The sequence below is a fragment of the Botryllus schlosseri genome, chromosome 5 (assembly GCF_051294905.1).
Source record: "Botryllus schlosseri isolate E-star chromosome 5, Bs_hap1, whole genome shotgun sequence".
NCBI classification, from domain to species: Eukaryota; Metazoa; Chordata; class Ascidiacea; order Stolidobranchia; family Styelidae; genus Botryllus; species Botryllus schlosseri.
The window spans coordinates 1,822,024-1,845,177 of NC_137240.1; the positions used below are offsets into that span (position 1 = coordinate 1,822,024).

At 39.1% G+C, this 23,154-nt stretch overlaps 1 protein-coding gene across 1 annotated transcript; it reads right to left on the bottom strand.

Moving 5' to 3' along the window:
- Window positions 1-687: 687 nt before the first annotated feature.
- Window positions 688-21,336, bottom strand: LOC145438567 (uncharacterized). The gene is made up of 19 exons (XM_080315904.1): window positions 21,152-21,336; window positions 20,762-20,847; window positions 19,598-19,665; window positions 19,030-19,090; window positions 18,330-18,433; window positions 17,591-17,756; window positions 14,011-14,151; window positions 13,700-13,755; window positions 13,180-13,312; window positions 12,604-12,632; window positions 11,818-12,390; window positions 9,944-10,039; window positions 9,050-9,151; window positions 8,604-8,715; window positions 6,092-7,909; window positions 4,078-4,162; window positions 2,912-3,103; window positions 2,135-2,219; window positions 688-1,512 (listed from the first exon to the last, which is right to left on the bottom strand). The coding sequence occupies exons 1-19, from the start codon at window positions 21,196-21,198 to the stop codon at window positions 1,426-1,428; spliced, it is 4,041 nt and encodes a 1,346-aa protein (XP_080172030.1). The 5' UTR covers window positions 21,199-21,336; the 3' UTR covers window positions 688-1,425.
- Between the last annotated feature and the right edge of the window lie 1,818 nt (window positions 21,337-23,154).

Sequence of the window (23,154 nt, forward strand, 5' to 3'; positions counted from 1 at the left end):
TGATTTGTGTGTAATTGCATTTTAAGAGTACCATGCGGGTGCGAAGCAGTGGTTCTTGCTCGTCATCTTTGAGTTCAGTTGCGATTCCAGTGACACACAGCCAACATTCAACCAACGTGAATATGAATATGCTAGTCATTACAGACTTTTCATTCAGTGTGCAACTGTGCATGCCTCTTCTCTACTTCGCCTAGGCTAAGGTGGGTATTTGATCTTAAAGGCTACTCCAAGTTGTTTAAACGCCTTCCTATCTTTTCATTGTATCGCAGTCTTGTGATGTTTTGAAATGATGAAAATATTAATAAAAACTGATTGATTGTCAGCAAAACATACCGTCTTTGTGTAGTTCTAGTTGCGCATTAAAAAGATAGTTCGCGATCAACTAGAAACCACGTGTGGACGGTTGTCGTGATACCGGTGTTCCATTGCTATCTCAGAGTCATCACTACTGAAAGTTGGTAGCGAGGGGGTGAGGTTCGGGGGTACAAGCCCTTCAAACTCCTGATGTTGAAAGCCGATCCCATACCGATAAAACTAAAATGAATGAGTTGCCTCTCTATCGAATTCAGGTAAATTTTTAAAAGTCGGTAATTCTAGCCCTATGGCTGCTCAGTGCTCATTTCTAAAGCCCATTATTTTGTACAAGTCTGCTGTCGGACTCTATATAACACAGGCAGAACCACGATGTAAAGCTTTCAATGAAAAGTCATATATTTACGGCAGACCAAGAGAGTGTCACTGATGTCCCATGATGATGCGGTCGCATAACTTTAAACGAAATTAACGTCCGGCGGGGTGAAGTCGTCAGGCAAACTCGCTGAAGAACCGACACATCAGATCCGCGCGTTGAGACGTTGGTAAGACGTGAATTTGAAGTCAACACAGGACAGTCGGAGGGTTAAAGAAAGAATATGAAAAATAGCAAAAGAAAAACAATTCTGTGACATTTACACAATTGAATATTATATTCATATTGGAATATACCATTATATATCTTCGACTGACACTAATTAAGGGTTATCGTCAGTAACTAGTAGAGAATTGAAAAAAACATTGTATAACAACAGCAATCATGTCTCTGACAGAATATTTGGTGATACTATTGTTGATATAAAATGTTATTTTCGATTCTTTACTAGTTGCTGACGATTGCCCCTGACGAGTGTCAGTCAAAAATATCCGGGCTTAGTTCAACATGAGTATATTATTCAATCGTATATTGAAGTCTGCACCTCCAGGAATCTGTGACATTTGTCAATAGAGAAATGGAAAATATCCTTAAAAAAGTCGATTCGAGACCCTAACCATCACAAAAAAAACAGATCTTTCTGATCTTGACCATCTCAGAGGCCCAGTTAGTTTACAAGTCAGAGACAGTTAATTGGCTGCGAAAGTGATCGGAGGCCATTGAACGCAGACAAGGTTCTATTGTTTGAATGCAGAGAAGGCGGATCCAAAAGCGGTGCTTTGCAGTTGCTTCGTGGTCGCCATCGGTGATACGGGGATGAAATGCTGCAGAAACAGGGTGACATAGTTAATTGATCGAATGTAGCGCTGATGCTACAAAAAGCTAAATATGTTTTGAACAAATAGAAACCGCTAACAGACTGAGACAACTAGATAATTATAGCTGTCTAATTAGCCTGATTATAGTAAATGGTGGGTAATCGAATTTTATTCAAAATTTGTGCTGTCATTTCAATTCTAATCTAAATTCTGGTTTTCATGAAAATGCTAGGGAACTGTATAATGCGACAAGAGACAAGCTTAGTGTACAGACATTTGCCGTTCTCGTGCTTATGGGAATCAAATTTAATTTGATGAACTGAACTTGATTTTTGTTGCATTTTTTATAATCCGGAATTTAATTAAATTTCAAAGTTTTTGCAAATTGTACTTTGAGTATAATTTGTAAAAAGACTGTAGCTATAATTCTAATTCTAATCTAATTTGGAATAAACTGTTTACCTATAATTCCAATTCTAATCTAATTTGGAATGAACTGGGTAGCTATTATTCTAATAATAATAATTTGGAAAAGCTCGAAATTTTCTAGTTGTCCATTGCAAACGCTATCATCGAACAGGCACGAAATATAGAATCAGGCGAGTCTAAACGGCGTCCGTAAGCTCACCGAGTCGTCTCCTTTCATCAGCATCCTTCCGATCGGATTTTGGGAGGCTCTCGGGATCCTGCTTTTGCTCGGTGTGCTGGGGGACCTAAAAAGGAGTGAAACGGGATTTGTCATAGAAAGCATCATACGGAGATCGGATTAGATTAGAATTACAGCTATAGCTTTTCTTTCAAATTAGATAAGAATTAGAATTCTACCTACACATTTTATTTTCAAGATTTGATAATAATTAGAATTAATGATTTCGTATGAACTGGAAAATTGAGTTCACCTCCGACTGAGATTGAGTTCACTTCACATTGGGTCACCATATAATGAAACCGGGAAATGAGGACACTTTTATAAAAATCATAAAAGTTACCGAAACTGATAGCAACTAGTATTTTTTTAATATTTACAGGAAATCTTGTTGTGTTGATATTTTTCTGATTTGACTCCCGCGTGACCCGTCGTCTATCAAAATTTAAGATCTTTTGCGGTCTTTTAGGGCATTTTAGGCTAAAAATGAGGACAAATTGACAAAAAAAGGATAAAACCTCCTAAAGGAGGACGTATGGTGGACTTCATATTTATTCATAGTTCATTCGGAAAATGTCTGCACAGCAAGCTGGGCTCATTTCACAGTTCTCGTGTAGCATTTTCAGGAAAACCATATATTAGATTAAAACTAAAATTTGAGCACAGAAACATTTCACAAATTAGATTCGAATTGGAATACCGGCATTTCACGTCAATTAGTGTAACAACTTATCTAGTCCAAGTCTGCTCGCGACGCACCTGAATTTCCGACAAGTCAAAAGCGCAACCTCTTCGTCCAAGAGAGCTTCCGCGAATCTCTTGGAGCACATGCTCTTCATCGAGGGCGACGTCAGCAAAAAGCCCACTTTTTTCTGCGGTGTTTTTCTAACGCCCCCGCGGCTCGGAGATTTCAAGTCGCAACGTCGACTACGGAAGGATTTCGGTGTCGGACTGCCAACAAACAAGAAAAACAATATGTCAGTCCTCGCTTTGGAACTGAGGTGTGGAGCCTGCTCGCCAGGGCTGTAACTAAGTCGCAAGGTTCCGAGTCGCAAGTCAATCTTACTTTGATACTTTTGACTCGAGTCAAGTCGAATCATTTTCAATTCACCACCGAGTCAAGTCCGAGTCCAGGTTATACTGTTTGTGAGTGTTCAGTCTCGAGTTCATGACACGTTCAATTCAAATTTAACATATCTGCTCGGATGAAACGGATACCTCGTATTCATAATATTCTTCTTCTACTTCTACCAGCATCGTTACTTATAGTTAAAACACTGTATGTATTTGGCTCAATTCCAACCTATACAAGCGAAGAAAATAGAATTCTCCACAGTAAATACTATTTTTTTCAAAATTTTCTACTCCGATAACTTCACTTCCACAGGTCGAAATTGACCCAAATTCGTTACTCACAGTATTTAGACATCGTAACAATTTTATAGGGTAGCCAGTACAATTGATAAAAAATTATTATTCTTTAAAAAATAATCCAAATGTTTTTATTCTCAAAATTACATTAACCCCAATGTGCGAACTATAAAAGCGAAGCTATTGGAGGTACAAAATTATTAAATTAATAAAAAAAAGCCCCACGAAATTGTTGAGTTGTCTAAAATACAGAAATTTTGCATACCAAATTTGGTTCAATTCCAACCGGTAGAAGCGGAGATATTATCATACAAAATTTTGGATTTGAAAAAAATAGTATTTAGGTGGGAAATTCTTCAATTTTATTAATCATATAACTGCCTACCGTAAATTCTATTATTTCATGTCCAAGATTGTACACAAATAACTACGGGTCGGAAGGGTGCCAAATTTTATACGTAGCATTTTTTTAAGGCAAACAAACATTTTTATCAACTATCCTGTAAAATTCAACAAAAAAGTTATATCTGAGTAATGCGCATTGTGCAGCGTACCTTTCTTGAAGCCTCCTTCGCAGTTGCCGAAATGCGGCTGGCGTTTGGAGAGGAGGGGGCATCACTGCTTTCGGCGCTATCACCCCTGTTAAATGGAATCAGAGATAAACTTCAATCAAGATTTCCAAGTTGAAAAATGAAGCAAACGCGGATCTGAACTGGAAATTTGATTGGAGAGAAAAGATTATGCGATTTAATTTAATTTCTGAACGAGAATTATAGTTTGGATACTATTTTCCACTGTGGAGTGCTGCAAATCTCAATTGGTCGTATCGTAGCATACAAAACATGCAGCACAAAGCTATGCAAGTTGCTGGATATGACATATCTATGAAGTCGCGATCGACACAGAACATCGTCACCAGGGCTGTAACCGAGTCACAAGTCAATCTCACTTTTATAGTTTGAACTCGAGTCAAGTCGAGTCATTTCCAATGCACCACCGAGTCAAGTCCTAGCCCAAGTCAATGAGTAGAGGGTTGTGTTCAAGTCATAGTTTTGTGACTCGAGTCCGAGTCCAAGTCATTGTGTTCACTGTTCAGTTTTGAGTACAATTACGTTCAACCCGTTTTTTCAACTCTGCTCAAGTGATAGAATGGCTCGCATTCATAATATCGTATTTTTCTCAGTCCTAACAGTTTCTGGCCTTATTTTCCAAGTATCAGGACTGATAGATGAAATACCAATCATGTGTTGACTTTACTATTCTTCAAAGTTACAATGAAATGTCTGTCTTGGCCGTCCTAGTCTCGAGTCTTATGACTTAGTTCGAGTCACACACTATGACTCGAGTAAAAGTCCAGTCAATCCACAAAATGTCTCGAGTGGAGTCACCAAAAAATCGTGACTCGAGTCATTACAACCCTGATTGTCACAAAGTGCAATGAGATGGGCCAGTCGAAAGTTACCAAATTATCTGTAATGAGTAGGGCAATTTTTTTTTGACATGTCAAAAAAAGTCAAAATCAGGTCAAAATTGTAGCGTTAGGTCAAAATTTGTCAAAATTGTTTACAAAGTCAAACATTTTTTGACCTCTGCATTTCGTTTGTATCGTAGATTTTGCGCTGTCGGTGAACTTATCATTTGATATTTTACAGCTTGTAGCCTACTTTATAGGCCTACCGTTGTAAACGGACCATCGTCTGCTCATTGTGAATCATAAATGGTCAAATGAAACAAATAGTGACATGATTTTATGTTCAACGTACCGCAATATCCTAGCTGAAGCAAGACTGCTTGAAAATTGCATGGTTCTTATATCAAGAAGCGCAAGCTGAAAAATTGTGATATAGACAACATTGTCAGAATGAAGCAACACGGTTTGTCACCAGCAGTGTGCCCACAACTTGAGTGTTGTCAGCCAACAAAATGCTGCTGTTGAACGGTCTTTCTCCGTTCTTGGCAAGCTACGTAGTAAGGACAGACACTTTCTACCAGAGAATGTAGGAAAGGATCTTTCGTTGTACTACAACAAATTTTAATTATTTCCACCAGAATACGTAATGTAACTAGTGGAATTCTTCATAGGGCCAGATTTGGTTAAAATACTAGTTTTTCATGTAGAAATCTGTCAGTTTTTGAGCCAAAAACGTTTTTTCAGGCCAATCTACTTTGTAAGGACAGACAGTTCCAACCAGAAATGAAGATAAGTAGTACAATTTTAACATTATATGCGAAAACACCTAATTTGCATACGTGAGGTCAAAATTTGGTCAAATTTCATTTTTTTTAGGTCAAAAAAGGTCAAAATTTAGATTTTTTAGGTCAAAATCTTCCGTTTTTAGGTCAAAAAAAAATTGCCCTAGTAATGAGATGTAAAGGAGGGATTATATTATTTGTGGTCACACAAAAGGTACATATTTGATCTTTCCCATCTTTTATGCAGTTACAATGTAATAGTGAATGATACTTAATTCAGAATCGCCCTTGTGACAAGTTCAAGACCAATTCACAAATTATTGCTACTCAATAACACATGCGATACATGCAGGAGTAGAAATAATAATTACGCACCCGTGCGATTGCTTCTGTCATCAACACGATTCTGGACGCGTGGAGTCGACCCTAATTTTCTCAGCGACGGTTTCAGCAGTGTTGCTGACATCGGTGGATTTTCTCTGTCGATGATTGTCGAGCTTTTGACAATGTCTTCACAAGGTCTGGCCTTTACCGCGTTAACATCAGGAAAATGGAGTTTGATTTGAGATTGGAAATCATTATCGGACGCTTCCAAATCTCGATGTGACTTCTCGGAATGATCGATAGCTCCATTTTTTGAATTCGATTGAAATTCAAGATCTCCAGAGAGCTTGAATTCAACCTCTTCTGACTTATGAATTGGCGTCTCCACGCAAGTTGAATTTTGATACAAACGAGACTCGTTCGGCAATTCCAGATTGCTGTCGACAACGTGATGAATATTTTTCGGATTTTCAAAATTCGATTTTGAGCGAAACGATTCTGAGCCCGCAGAATTTTGAGAGAAACAAAATTCGTTATACGATTCCTGATTGCCGTCAACTGGGTGATGAGAATTTTTCAGATTTACCGATTCCGATTCAACACGGGAGTCGGAGCTGTTTGAATTTTGAGGGAAAGGAGACTCGTTTGATAATTCAACACTATTACGACAGATTTTTAGATTCTCCAAATCCTGTTCCGAGCATTTTGCATTGGTTCCATCTTCCGCATGTTCAGATTGGTCCGATTTCAAGGGATTATCGCCAATCTTCCCGTCGAGGGACGATGAAATCTCACTTTTCGACTGATTTCTTTTCGTTTCCATTGAAACAACATGCAGCGAGTCAAGCAAAGACACGTTGAAATCATCGGCGCCAACGGCAGAACCCAAATCGCAAATCACGTCGACCTTTGAACCTTTCTCAGATCTACCTGGGGTTTTGGCATCTTGAACTGACCCAGGCCCTCGTGACAAAGGCATCAAAAGTGGTTCAGCGCTAGTAGTATATGGAGGTGCACACCGACCTGGTCCAGGTGAATGTTCGATTCTTTCTTCACTTCCCATTTTTGGGCTGAAAACCTTGATAACCGGCACTTCATTTTCGATCGCATCAGATTTTTTATCATACGAAGACTTTAAAATACGTCCGCTCGAGATTTTATGTCTCACTGTTCCATCCCAAGATATATTGTCACACATTTTTGGCTTATTAGCGACGATAACATTTGGCGTTAAATCTTCATCTTCTTTCTCTTCAGACGCTCGCGAATCGGCCGTTATCTGTACAGAGCTATCGCAACAATCTTTCGCCTCTTTCAATTTGTCAATCTGATCATCAAATTTTTTACCCGGTTTCCGTAAATCAAGAACACCATCTTCAGCTACATCGTGAAATCCGTTTAACTTGCTAGGACCTGGTGTTTTTTCCACCCAGCACATTTTGTCAAGCTTTGAATCGGCAAAACGAGGACTTTTTTCACGCGTCACGACAGACAGAGCGTGTTCTTCCTTATCTGCTTTCAATTTTGGCGTTTTAACGATCCATTCGGCAGAATTGATACCAGGTTTGCTCAAAGACGAGATGTAACAATGTTGTTGTCTGCTAGAACCTGATAGCTCACTGCCATTTTCTTGGGAAATCGCTAAGTTTTTACGATAACTCTGCGGTATTTGACTGAATTTTCGGTTATCTTCGGAAAAGCCATCGTTTTGTTGTTTGAGAAGCGGCCCCGTTGATTCGAAACGACCAGAAATTCGATTAAATGACACCGATGGTCGCGCCTTAGGCCAGTCGGAACTTGATCCGAAAATGTTCCGAATTCGTTCTTTCGTGATGCTCAGCACCGCGTCTTTTGCAGAGGATACGTCTTCTAAAGACAGAGCAAAATAAATTACAATAAATAATATATTCATATTGAATTGAACCCGAATATTTTCGGCTGACACTCGTCAGGGGTAGTCGTCAGCAACTAGTAGAGAATTCAAAAGAATATCGTACATCACCAAATACGATTTATGATATTATACAAGGTAATTCTGCTTCTACTCAAAAGTTTTCACTTTTAAAGCAGTACTAGGCCCAGAAAACTTGAAATATTTATTTTCTGCCTGGTTGTAAGTAACCAAGTCACAAGTCGATCTCACTTTTATAGTGTTGACTCGAGTCGAGTGATTTTCAACGAAATGTCTGTCTTGGCCATCCTAGTCTTGAGTCATATGACTTGGTTTGAGTCGTGCACAATGAGTCAATACAAAAACTGACTCGAGTCGAGTCATTTTACGCATTTGAAAATATGACTCGAGCGAGATAGTAGAAAGCACTACCTCTAAATATTCTGTTCGATTACCTTACCAAGATTGACTATTTTGACCACCTATTGCACGCCACTAATCGCACTATACTTACTATAGTACTGAGATAACCAAATTTCACAAAATTTTTCCCCGCAGAAATGCTAAATAAGCCACAATTTACATTTGCTTAGCAGAGTTCTTGCCATAGAGCGAGCGGCTATAGTTGGAGCATGATTTGCGATGTAATAATAATTAAACAAAGATGCATACCGCGTGATGATTGCGTGCGCTGCTGACTCGGAACTTGCTTGCTTTTGTCCTGAATCCGAGATTCTGTACCGCAGAGACCATCGTTCTTCGGCTGTATTTTTTCTGTATCATTCTACAACAAGTATATTAATGAATGAGAAGAATATCAATACCGATATCGGATTTTTGAGCCCACACGGTACCAATAGCACCGATAACCATGATATATTCGGCCGATGAACAAAAGATATAGCGCCTAGTTTTTAAGGTGCATTTCCGAAATTTCTGAGGTTTTATTTGTACAGGTAAACAGCCATTGCCCCGTCTGTACATAAAAAAACTAGGAAGGCCAAATCTGGAGACATGTAAGCTATAAAAATAGATCAATATTCCAAGTCTGGCAGTCCCAGATTACAGTTTTCCGGTAACATACTCTGAATTTTTGTATTACTGAACAGTGAACATACCCTGTCAGAATCTGTGATACTTTTTTCAGTGTTGTTCTTGTGCGTCGAAGATTCTTTTTCCAAAACATCTTTCCATTTAGGTGACGGTTCGTTTTGAAGTATCTGAAAACACAACAAAGTAACAAATTACAGTCAGAATAACTTTGCATGGTCGTAAAACAACATTATGCCTGAATAAATCACAGGCCTATTATATGGGGTTATCATATTTTGAGAACCGGAAAGTAGGATACTTTCCACAGGCTGCAAAACTTACTATAGCGGATGGTAAAATAAGTGATTTTTATATTTTTACAGCAAATTTCATTGGGTTGACTAAAAAAGGTCATTTTCCGGACTAGACTCCCAAAATACCCGTCGCTTGTCAATTTAGCCCACATTTCGCATAATTTCGTTTTATGCTAAAAAGGAGGACATTTGGGGGAAGGGAGGACATTTCTTGAAACGGGATGATGTATGGTAAGTTGGTAACCCTACGATTGTACGACAGGCGCCAGAGCTTTGCACTTCAATACGAGCCAGCGACCAGTAAATAGACAACTAGATAATTCTTGTCTAGTTTAACTAATTAAAACAAGTTATCTAATTCTAATCTAATTTGCAAAATGTTTTTGTGCTCTCATTCTGATTCGAATTTAATTTCTTAGTTTTGCAGAAAATGCTACAGGAGAACTGTATAGTGCGAAGCCAGCCAAGCATGATGTACAGACATTTGCTATTCTCGCGCTTATGAGACTAATTTCTGATTTGATATGAAGTGAACTTGATTTTTATTCTATTTTTTTCTAATTCTGAATTTTATTCAATTTCCAAGTTTTTGCGAGTCCAGTAATTCAATTCTAATCTAATTTGGAAAACTGCAACAGTAAATTAGATATAATTATTAGAACTTACCTCCCGCCATGACTTATCAACGTCTTTCGAAACCGAAGGTGTTGCCTGCTTATTACAAGGCCTTTGAGAATCTTCATTCAAAGCCGGGATGTCTTCCTGAAAGAGAAAGGGGCTTTTACTACTCACTTGCTTGAGACAATTACCTTTCAAATGAGGGTTGTAATGACTCGAGTCACAATTTTTTAGCGACTTGACTTGACTCGAGTCAATTTTTGTATTGACTCGACTTGTACTCGTTGTGCATGACTCGAACCAAGTCATATGGCTTGAGACTAGGACGGCCAAGACAGACATTTCATTGTATCTTCGAAGAAAAGTAAAGTCACCACATGATTAGCATTTCGTCTATCAGTCCTGATACTTGGAAAATAGGGCCAGAAACTGTGAAGACTGAGGAAAATTACGATATTATGAATGCGAGCCATTCTATATCATTCCAGCAGAGTTGAAAAAAGTGGGTTGAACGGAAAGCTGAACAGTGAGCATAAGGACCAGAGTCAAAAAACTGATGGTGAATTGAAAATGACTCGACTTGACTCGAGTCAAAACCATAAAAGTGAGATTGACTTGTGACTCGGAACCTTGTGACTTGGTGACAAGCCTGGTTTATTGACTCGACTTATACTCGAGTCATTGCGAATGAATCGACACATTCTACATGACTTGATTCGAGTCTGCTCTATTCGAGTCTGTACCAAAATTGTCTTCTATACGTTTGTTTGATGAAACAAGTTTCAAGGCTTCCACAGCAGAAAATAGTAGGGATGGTGTCAACCTCTGAAAGGTTCAGGTTCGTGTGAACGTGAACCTTTTTGAAAGGTTCTGTGTGAACACGAACGTGAACCTCATTACGTCACGTGACGTCATGTTGCTAATTTAAACCCCATATTTCAATTAGGTGATTGCCTATATTAATCTACTGTACACGATACCGAGCGACGACTCGGGGCCACATAATAGCTCAGTACTTAAGTACATATTGACGTTTGAAACGTCGCCAAATGTATCAACCAGGGCAATCAAATGATATAATAATCCCATAAAATCAGTATCTTGCGTCGCTTTGCCAACAATTTCGACCTGATCGGACAATGTATTCGGCGTCTGAGTATTTCCACATGGATATTGAGCAGAGTGTAAAATGGGTTTCTATACTTGCTACCGATTAACAAGTTATACAGCAGTAGCCAACACCCCAGTCGCACGGATTTGGTTTTTATGATACAGTATACATATGTAGTCAAGATTGACCCCGTACGCCTGCTAGATTTTTACATCAGAAGACGATATCAATCTCATTGATTGGTTGAATAAGGATCATTTGCTGACAAAATACAGTGTACTTCGCTCCTGATGTCATGTGATTGCGGGTCAAGCTCACAGCACAGAGACACTAAATATGCGCAGACGGAAAGCTGGATATTTCGAGCAAACTTTTGTAACAATACAAGTAAATTTTTGAGATTGTGAAGGGCATGCTCGTTTAGTGTTAAATGTTTATGCTGCCAGCTCCACGCATAGAGTGGCCCGCAGTTGAAAGTCAATAAATTTGAACCAAAGATGTCATAATGAAGTGAAAATTGCAATATATGAAAAAGGTTCACAGTGCAGAACCTACCAAGGTTCTGTTGTGAACGCGAACCTCAAATTTTCCGAGGTTCACACACAGAACACGAACGTGAACCTCACGTTCACACCATCCCTAGAAAATAGTATCGAATTTATCGTTTTAGTCGATAAATTAACTCTTTGAGGCAAGGAGCGTTTAATTTCAGTACTCAAAACAATGAACTGTCACTAATAGACTCAAATCCTGACAATTAATACTCCCTTCAGCACTCAAATCACACAGACATCAACAGTATCAATCTCACCTTGTCGCCGGACTCGTTCACTTCCTTCACCGTACCAAGCGCGATTCTTTCCACATCTCTCACCACGGAAAGAAGTTCGTCCTGAACACTTCTGCGTTTGATACGTCTCAATTTCTGGTGCATCAGTTCCAAAACGGCATCCGCGTCAATCGCTGTCTTTCTTGCAAAGGTTTGCGACCTCGGCAAATTTCCGTCAAATTTCGCCTTTACATTATTTGCATCTTGACCGGTGGCAGTTTCACAACGTTTATCTGATTTTACGTCGTTCAAAGTCTTTGGCTGCACTATTTGTTCGTCGTTTTTCAACTCGGGCTCCACATAATTAACTGCGGCTTCCTTTTGAGTTTGCTTTTTCAAAGGAGCTTTCCTTATAAACGAATAGCGGTCTGAATTTCTCGGCGGCAGACGACTTTTGTTCGAGTTGACAACGGCAGTCTTCACTTGGCTGGGAGGTCGCAATTTCGAGACGGATTTCTTGGGTTTGGAGAGCTGCTTTTGCGAATTTTGCGGCCGTTTGATGTTGGGAGACTGGTTTTCGTTGTCCTGAAAGTCCAGCACGGTTGCGACTTTGCTCTGAAAATAAATATTAAGGTAAATGGCCTGTTCCATCGTACATAACTTGACACTAAACGCATCAATTTCAAAAACACATTTATTAGAACCAACATGGCAAAGTTTATGATGTAGTGTTGTAACAATCCGAATTACGGAACATGTAAAACCACAGCGATGAATCAGAATAAAAAATATCTTCTTTACAGTGTTAATTAGACCCGAAAAGCTTACCTTGAATTCTGGAGATGAGGCTAGTTTTGCTGAAAAACAAAATGTAGGATATGAATACGCTACTGATATTGCGGCTAAGTTGTATTAGAACAAGCGCATCACACTTGAAGAAAAGGTTGTCCTTGATTCAACCCTTGAAGCTGGAATCAGCATAGGCCACGGCTACGAACTCTGCCATCATTGGCCAATATTAAATACAGAAATAATTCCATTTGTGTGAAAAATTATGGCGTATTTCACTGTTTCATTAGAGTGCCATGGAATTAAATTTTATCGAAATACGGCAATCAAGTTCGAGTCAACAGAAGGAGTTCGTGTATACTGTATAACCTGAAAATAGCACATTGAGCCATTTGTTGGCCTGAATTATTTTAATTTTCAATACGGTGACGTCATATTTGGTGACACGATTGTTGATATACAATGTTCTTTCCAATTCTCTGCAGTTGCTGATGATTACCCCTGACGAGTGTCAGCAGAAAATATCAGGGTTTATTTCAATATGATTATACTATTCCATTGTATATTGAAATCTCTCTATAGAAATGATCGTGAGGTTGTTACCAATTAACTTACATTGCGCCGGAGTCCTGCTCATATCCTTTCTTACTCTCAATGCAGGAGATCCCAGCATAGGATTCGGTGTAGCAGCAATGCGACCGTGTGGCGTTGGTTGCAACTTCTTTTTCGTGGATAAGACGCGACCAGGCTGAAAATGGAACCGTGCATTTTCCGTTTCTTAATGCCATTGCAGGAATGGGAATTTATATATAAACGGTGGATCTTTCGGTAGAGAGCAGAAATGCCGGTATTCTAATTCTAATCGGATTCGTGAAATGTTTCTATGCTTTCATTTTAATGTCCATCTAATTTCTGGTTTACTACCAGCTCTGAATATGTGTTCTCTGACCAGTCATCAAACAAGAAAATCTTTTGGAGACGACCTTCGGAACTTGATGCAAGCTAACTTATCAATTAATAAATGCTTTCAGGATTCCATGCAAAAGTATACCATGCGTGGTTTACCATGCCGAGGGCAGGACATTGAGAATAAATACCGCAACTTCCATCGAATTATTACAACACACAGACCCACCTCCAACGTTTCACGTTTATTCTTCGAAGGTGAAGCGTGCGATGGTCGCATACAGCCTGGAAAAGAAAAGTCTTGCTACAAGATCAAATTAATAAAGCAAAGCTTTTTCCAGCGTCTGTATTAGGGTTGTTTTAAAACAACTTTTTTTCCAGATTCCACGGATTCACTGTGTAAATTATTTGGTTGCCGAAAAAACGCTGCACACCAAATTTGGCTCAATTCCAACCAGTAGAAGCCGACATTGAGTCCATTGACATTTTTGAATTCATTTTAATTCAATAAAATCATGCTTCAAAAGCTATGCCGAGTACCTGTTGCTGCTATTGTTGTCCGCCGAGCCGACTGAGCAGGGTCCAATTGGTGAGACTGCGAATACTTTTGAGCGATGATAGAGTACAAGGAGTTCCGAGCAAAAGGATTCGATGAAGAGCCTTTGAAGAAGCTGTGCTGTCCTGTCGATACAGGGGTAAATCATATCACTTGGTCCAGGCCATATCCCAACTATCTCGAAACATCATGAAAATTGGCATGCTTACAGAGCTTTGTTTTCTGATTTCAGAAATCCAAATTTCAACAAAAAAGGTCAACTAAATCCGAAGGTATGACCGTCCAAAAATTGCCATTTTTGTGATCGCTCAGGCGGAAAAATTGTCAGAAATATAAACATGTAACTTAGATTTGCCATAATTCGATCAAATTAGGGTTGTTGAGGATGACACTTTCACAATTGTTCATTTACATCCTACTAGATACTTTGCCCCTTACTGTGACTCCTGGGGTTGCATAGTCTGACCTTTAACCCTTTGATTCTGCGCATGTCTTCGAAAATCGCTCATGCATGACGTCATTTTTAATTGCAAATTTCTTTTGACCAAGAGGTGGTGTCATCAAGTGTAAGGTGTCATTGGAAAGCTCCTGATAAGGACTTTCAGAATCAACTATAACATTCCTCGCTATAGAATCATTACATATCATAAGAGTGCCATGAAACTAACCTGCAAATAACATGTTTCAATTGAAAATCTCACCTTTCTTAACACTACACAAACTCTGTAAAACAACTAATTTTACTTTTATTCTATATACAGTACCTATTGTACTATACACAAGGTAGTCAGTATAACTCAGAACAGATAATTGCTGACAACAACCCTAATTTGACCAAAATATAGCAGATTTCAATTACATGTGTAAATTTCTGACATTTTTTCTGCTTGAGCGATCACAAAAACAGCAATTTTTGAACGGCCACATCTTCAGTTTTACTTGACCGATTTTCATAAAATTTGTTTTTCTGAATTCAGAAAGAAAAGTTTTCTAAGCATACCAATTTCCATGATAATCTGAGATGGTGGGGGCATAAGTTGAAATTTTTCTGGACCACCTGACATGATCTGACCCTACAGAAATGTCACAAATGATCCAAACATCAGGTTTTCCAAATCAGAGTAGAATAGAACATGCAAAGGCCATGAATTCTGGCATTGGCAGGCATTGGGTGTCTGATTTCAAAGACTACTCCAAGTCCTTTCGACACCTTCCTATCTTTCCTTTGTATCGCAATTTTTGTGGTGTATTGAACTGATAAAAATTGGTAATTTGCTAATAGCCTTGGGGTAGGATTTTATATAAAATACGCCAACCAAGTCTGTGCAAACACAAGAAGTTTGCGAACCATTTAAAAATAGTATATTGAGCAAAAGCTCTCTCTTTGCCCCGGTTATTCGAAATTTCATGCCTGTGATGTCATATTCGGTGATAGGATTGTTTATATACAATGTTCTTTCCAATTCTCTCCTAGCTGCTGATGGTTACCCCTGACGAGTGTCAGCCGAAAATATTCGGGTTTATATCAATATGAACATTGAACATTAGGGTTGTCCAAAATTTGGAAAATCTTACAAATCTTCCGTTGTAATGTCTTATTCTATAGATTATTGATAAAAAGCGACACTGAGCCTGAAAGAAGCCCAGAGGAAGGCCGTTAAGATTTCGTGCAAAGCGTTTGAAAGTAGCTGCCGAAGAATGGGCGTGCCACCGATCATAGAACGGCGAAAAGACTAGCAATCACGAAACCACGGCCCTTGATTGGCTAATCGGCTATGCTTCAATGACCACGACAGCAGCAGGTTGCTGCGTAGGTGATCAAGGAGTCTGCTACCGGCGACGATTCTGAAAGTACCGGCGACGATTCTGAAAGCGCATTGTATGTAGGTTGACAGATAATGATTTAGGATTGATTCAGGGTATGTTGAGGTACGAAATACATGATGAACAGACAACAGCTGCTTCACAAAAACGTCTAAAGCATGACAGCTTCATTGTCAAGGGAACCGCCGTAGCCTATATGCCTTGTTTTCAACGAGAGAAAGCATGCAAGTAGCGACGGATTCTTAGTTTCAGAAAGAATATATCATTATTAAATACAAATATGAAGCTTAACAATGACACTATAATTTGTGTGATCTTATTGGGCTCAGGTTGTAGTACATTGTTGAAGTTTCGAAAGCTCTAAGCATCCGGTGAATCAGCGGGTTATGCTTGGCACTTGTCAGATGCTTGCATCAAAATGTATTCACTTGCAAGTGTTGTCAAAGTCATTGATGATGACGCAGAAAAGAGGTGTAAAAGTAAGCACATACTGTGCAGAACATGATATTTCAGAGTCCTTAATAATCGCGCAGAAAAGGGGTGTAAAGGTAGGCACAAGCAATGCTGCATAGTGCATAGCATCCAGCATAGTTTGTACATCATATGAAGCATAGTCTGTGCTTGCATTTAAACCTCATTTCTGCGGCATCATTAGGGACTATGAAAACACTTACAAGTGAATTCAATTTGCTGTAAACATCTGATGAGTGCCAAGCCTAACCGTTTGATTCAGCCGATCCCTAGAGCATTCAAAACTTCAATTATGTACTACAACCTGAGCCCAATAAGATCACTCAAATTATAGTGTCATTGTTAAGCTTCATCTTTGTATGCAATAATGATATAGCTTTTGTGAAACAAGGAATCCGTCGCTATTTGCATAAGCGCCTATGCTTTCCCTCGTTGAAAACACGGCATATAGGCTACAGCGGTTTCCATCACAATAAAGTGATCATGCTTTAGACGTTTTTGTGAAGCAGCTGTTGTTTGTTCATCATGTATTTCGTACCTCAACATACCCTGAATCAATCCTAAATCATTATCTGTCAACCTACAAACAATGCGCTTTCAGAATCGCCGCCGGTAGCAGACTCCTTGATCACCTACACAGCAAGCTGCTGCTGTTGTGGTCATTGAAGCATAGCAGATTAGCCAATCAAGAGCCGTGGTTTCGTGATTGCTAGTCTTCTCGCAGTTCTATGGTCGGTGGCACGCCCATTCTTCGGCAGCTACTTTCAAACGCTTTGCACGAAATCTTAACGGCCTTCCTGTGAGCTTCTTTCAGGCTCAGTGTCGTTTTTTATCAATAATCCATAGAATAAGACATTACAACGGAGGATTCGTAAGATTTTCCAAATTATGGACAACCCTATTGAACATACATGCTATTCACTTGTAGATTAGAATTCGAATAATAGCCCCACCGGTTTTTTCCAAATAACATTATAATTGAAATTACTGAATTTTCAAGAACTTTCAAATAATAAAGAAATATCAAGTTCAGTCTGTATCAAACCAGAATTCATACTCATAATCATGAGTATTGCAAATGTCTGTACACCAATCTTGGCTCGTTTCGCACTATGCAATTCTCCTGCAGCATTTTCAGAAAAACCAGAAAGTAGGTTAGAACTGAAAAGAGCATGGAAACATTTCAAAAAAGAGATTAGAATTAGATTAACGGCATTTCTCTCTCGTTATTCAGATTAGTCCAAGTCTGTTTGACAGCAGTTGACTAACCTGACATGGACGGTCTTTCAACGCGGGCCGGTCCGGCGCTGACCCGGTTTGACAAGAAAGACTGTCTCCCTCCGGGTAAAATGCTCGACGCTCTCTGAACGGGCACCCTTTGGGCACACAGGGAGGGCCGTCCATTCGCCAGAAGCAGTTCGTCTGGGGTTTTTTCCTGAACCAATTCAACGGGTCAAACGAGACATATCAAAACTAAATTAACTAGAATCGGAAATCAAGATCTGAAACTATCCAAGTATGTGGTCTCAAATTAGGTAGATGGGTCGTTTAGCAGTGGGAGATATTCTCTATTTTCAGCTTGGCAGTACTGATCTATGATGACTATAGTTTACTTATTGCTGAATATTGGTGAAAAGTTGAGTTTCCTTAACTATCGTATAATAATAAATGCTTATTTCAAGCCTGTTGCAGTTTTATAACGTATCTTTTAAATCGCTTTCGCTAATTAAAAGTTCTACTTGGAATATGTCACATTTTAAGATCGACAAAATATCTGTTATATGGGTGTCGCTTCAAAATTCTGATATCGGGCTGGCTCTAGAACTGACACTCAAGAAAACAACGAAGTAAAAGTCATCTTGAAAGCTGGAAGAGTCAACCTAACAGTCAAATGATCTATTTAGTATTATAAACATATTATAGGCTAACTACCGTATTTCTCATATTTAATAAGTCTTTACATTCAGCATCAAATTCATGAAAGTACGGTCACAAACAAAATTCCTACCTTCGTAGATTCCTCGGCAATCCGTGTCTTGATCAACTGCTCGCGAGTGATTCCTTCATCGAGGATACTCGCCAGCGCGTTCGGATCAGCTTCAAATACGAAATCTGCAGAAATACCGAGATTTTGAGCAAATCTGGTCAGCGCAGCTAGTGCCCGAGCAGTTTAAAACGAGATACGGCAAAAATTGACAAAATTTTGTCGGCGCAAATAGAGATGCTGTATTCTGAAGTAGGGCTGTGCAGTGTGCACGTTGATTTGAATACTCAAATCTGAATCATCGAGTATTAATTCTAATGATATGACTCGAGTAGTGAGAGTACGAGTACGGAGCTTAAACGTCCCTTGCCCGTAAGACACAATTTATCAACGAGAATTCCTGTTTTGACACTATTTTCATCTGTAGAAGGCTGTAAATATGTTCGATTGGTTGTATCACAGCATACAAAACATTAACCACAAAGCTACACAGTGGTGACATCTTGAGATGAATGGTAGATCCATAACGCAGAGTTGGAAACCTAGAGAATATCCAGATAGAATTACAGGTACAGTATTTCCAAACTGGATTAGTAAGTTCATTTCATATCAATACAGAATTCCTTCTCATAAGCATCCACCGATCTTGGCTCCACTTTGATGGTATTTCGGATCTTGGCAGCCGTTTTCATTGCATTTCTCCGTACAAATCAGCAATACTCACCGCTATCGATGTGAGAGTTATTAGCTTCCTTGGTGAAATCAGCGACGGGCTGCGCGCGTGACTGAAAATAGATGGATCATCGTCAGTGAAACTAAATCCCCGAAAGCGCCAAGGCGGTATTGGCCACAGATGGACAACTAGAAAATGTTAAGCTTTTTCAAATTAGATTAGAATTAGAATCACTGAATTCACAAAAACTAGCAAATTGAATTTCAAATTCAAATAAATACAAAAAAAAATAAAGTTCAGTTCCTATCAAAACAGAGTTTGTTCCCATACGCATGAGGATGGATAATGTCTGTACACCGAGCTAGGCTCCTTTCACATGACACAGTTCTCCTGTAAGATTTATAGAAAACCAGAAATTACATTACATTTAAAATTAGAGCATAGAAACATTTCACAAATTAGATTAGATTTAGTCAAATTAGAGTAGAATCATCAAGTTGCCCAAGACTAGTATTGGCATCGGTACACTGTCCACATCTAAATTCTGGCAAAAAGTATTGAATAATCAGCCCTCTTTAAAATTACAGTCATTCCACACAAAGTAACTAATCAACATTACCCGAAAAGGATTTTCAGCAATTCCCTTGAAACGAACCGATTTTGTGATTGCTTTCTTGTAGTCACGACCTGAAATTTAAAAAAAAGAGTACTGACTCAGTGACGCAATAAATGACTACAATTTCAACGACATCAATGTGATCTCGGAATCTATACAGCTATCATTGAGATATATATATATATATATATATTTTATTAGGTTCGATGAACATTGAAAATACACAGATACACGAATACAAAGCAAAGTATATATAATTCAATTCAGATCCAGCCTGTAGCAAAGGGATTGGGGGATCATCAAGTCAGCTACAGCCTGAAAGGAGCCTGGTCATAATATGAAACGTTAAACAAAATATAACATGATCGCAATGTATCAAAACAGGTGAAAACCAAGTGGGAACATTCACAGTAGGCAACATAAAGAATATTCAAATAACACTTTGGCCTTGGTTGCAGGAACACAAACTAGGCAAGGAGGTACTGATTAACAAATTCATAAAGACTTTTCCTACTTTCCTACAAGATGCCTGAAACATTTGTCTAAAGATATTGAGAGGTTTATCTTTAATATGGAGCGGAATGGAGTTCCATATACGACGACCTTGGAAACTGATAATTTTAGGATGTTGTCGGGATAAGAATAGATTCATAGAAGAGCCTCGGGTATTGTGTGAATGGTGACTGGTGAGATGAGTGAAAATGTGAAATAAGTCTCTAGGAAGATATCTGGTAGGCTCTCATAGTAGTCGACGTGCATGAGCTTACCTATTTCATATAGGCCTATGTGGATATCTTCAACTTTTAAGATGTTCAAGCGACCATATAAAGGATTTACACTATCTCTGCAATTGACGAGACATGCCAATTTGATTGCTTTATTCTCCAGGCTTTTAATCCCATTCAAGAATTTGGCTTTGGCTGAACCCCACAATGACACCATAAGTCAGGAGTGAGTGGAAGAGTGTGTGATCAAAGTGATGTATTGTTAGTCGTGTGTAAAGTGGCCATAGGAAAAGGACTTTTCTTAAGATTCCTATGGCTTTCGATAATCGATCATACACAAGTTGTTACTATTCATGGAATTCAGTACATGGAAAATTCCAACTATCAGTATCTTAGTTATAGCACGTTACCGTATCCTAAGCTTAGCTAGAACTCAAAATACCTTGCAGTGTGGATCTTACGACTGCTGAAAGACTTGTCTTGACTTTCTTCACTTTTGTTCCTTGCGGACATGGAATGCCGCTAGTTCTGTTACATAATAAGAAATAAAACACAGCCACGGACACCCATTATTAAGATAGGTATTAAAATAATAACATACGGTCTACACACCGAGGTCGAGGTTAGATTGCATTATTATTGAATGTGCTCGAAAACACAAAACAGCATAAATAGTTTCGAATTTACGCTGGTTTGCACTAAGTCATTTTTTGGATGGTACCGGGCTATTATGGTGTCGCAACCCTATATTTTAAGATGAGGAAAATTTGGTAAACGAAATAAGATCATAGAAATGCAGCCGGTTGTCTTGTTACGATCTACGGTATTATACCTCCGTGTCCGTCTTGCGTCGAGTGCATTTCTTGAGCTAGGCGCCATGGTTTTTTCTAATCTGCACTAGCCTGTAAGTCAGAAAGTCTTCACACAACTAAGACTGCTAAATCAAAAACTATACGCAGACAACTACACTTTACAATTTTCGTTCGCCGACATTCACCATTCGAATTTTCTGTAACAGGTGATTCCCCGATTTTACCCAATCAAAATACAGAAACGAAACGAGGCGTGACGACCAGGCCAGATTATTATATAGTAGGGGTGTTCTGGACATGATTTTCGGACTGGAATATTTAAGCCGTTTCCATGTGCAGGTTTCGTTGGCAGAGTGACCATATATGGGCATAGCTTTCATGACTCAACAAACTTTCAGTACTTTTTGGTCGACAGGATCAGATAAGGATTTCAATTATCATCAGATATGCCTTATCGCGACTTAGACAGAACTTTCTTTATATACATAAATAACCACTAAATTTATGTGACGTGCCGTGCTCTGGTACAGCGGGTCTTAACCTTAACCAGGGATCCAGGGACCGGGACCGCTTTGGGTACGAAGCATCAAAATAGGGGTACGAGATGTGGTATTAAATAATGCGCTATTTAATTTTGCTAATCATTATAAAGCCGGATTTCTTCAACTTCAACAAATTTAGTTGTGCATCGCGCGATGTCCTTTCAAGAGAACGTTTCTTTCGTTTTGGATTATTATGCCACCCCCCTCCTACAAAATAATAGTAGGCTAATAATAAAAAACTAAACATAGTTACAGAAATGAGTCTAGCCTTTTTCGCAATTATGAGAGAATGATCGCTTGTGGCTATTGGTGCTTTTAGAACAGGGGTGTGAAATCTGTTGTTGCGTGGGGTTACCATACGTCCTCCTCAATGATATAATGTATATACATCATTAGTCCTCCTTTAAGAAGATTTGTCTTCATTTTTAAGGAGATCGAAAATGTCCTCCGAGGACACCTAAATGTCCTACCTTTTGGAAATTCCTTCTCTATCATAGCCTTCACACCTTCCTATCATTCATCACCTCATTTTGTCGCTTGCGTCTTATGTTCTACGCTTTTTAAGACACCCCTACCGCGAATGAGATGGCGAGGACGAGCCCGATAAACCCCCAACACTTAGGTAGGAATTCTGGAGTCGACCTCGCCCGGACTCGAACCGACAGCCCATTTTTATTTTGTAATTGAGTCAAGTCCGTGTGCATGTCGACTATTACGAACGCGGGATATATAAAAAGGTGTAGCGAGATTTTTCTTATAGTTATTCATCGACTCGGAATCCCGTCTTTCCACTTCCAGGACAAGATATCTTAAAATTATGGAATTAATCATTTCGCCCAATGATTCACATACCAAATCAAAAATCACTTGGGCCCAAGGTTCCGTCTAATTTTTCACGTGTCCGCGCAAAGCCTACTCACCAACTCACTGCGCGGTCCCTTGGATAACAGTGCGTAACGAATAAAAAAAAGTCATCACTTCGGCTTTCTAGTGCGTGACACGCATTTTTCTGTGCGCGGCCACTTTAAAAGCAGTGCCAAATCGTTCCTGGCACAAGATTCTCTGAGCAATCCTACAATGTACGTTGCGAATAAGGGCCTTTTTGTGGGCGGAACGCTCACCTCGAAGTAATTGGAAATTTAATCAACAAGTTCCTATTAGATAATGGTAGGATACATCGCTTCAGTCACATCGTCGTGAGCACTGAGACACCGGCGTATACAGGAAATATATTAGTTTCAATTAACATCGTAAGTAGTAACGTTACGTAACTTATAAGTGCGTGTTCACAGCAAACTTTTAATAATAGTTCGTTAGTTCATGCATACTTATGACTACTTATGACGCACAACACGCGTTTGTGTCCCGTGCACCCATATTACCGATACTGTGGTACTTTGCATGTACTTACTGGAAAGAAATAGAATCGACGCACGACATCTATCCAAAATCTTCAACCCAGATTTTATATAGGTAGGCTA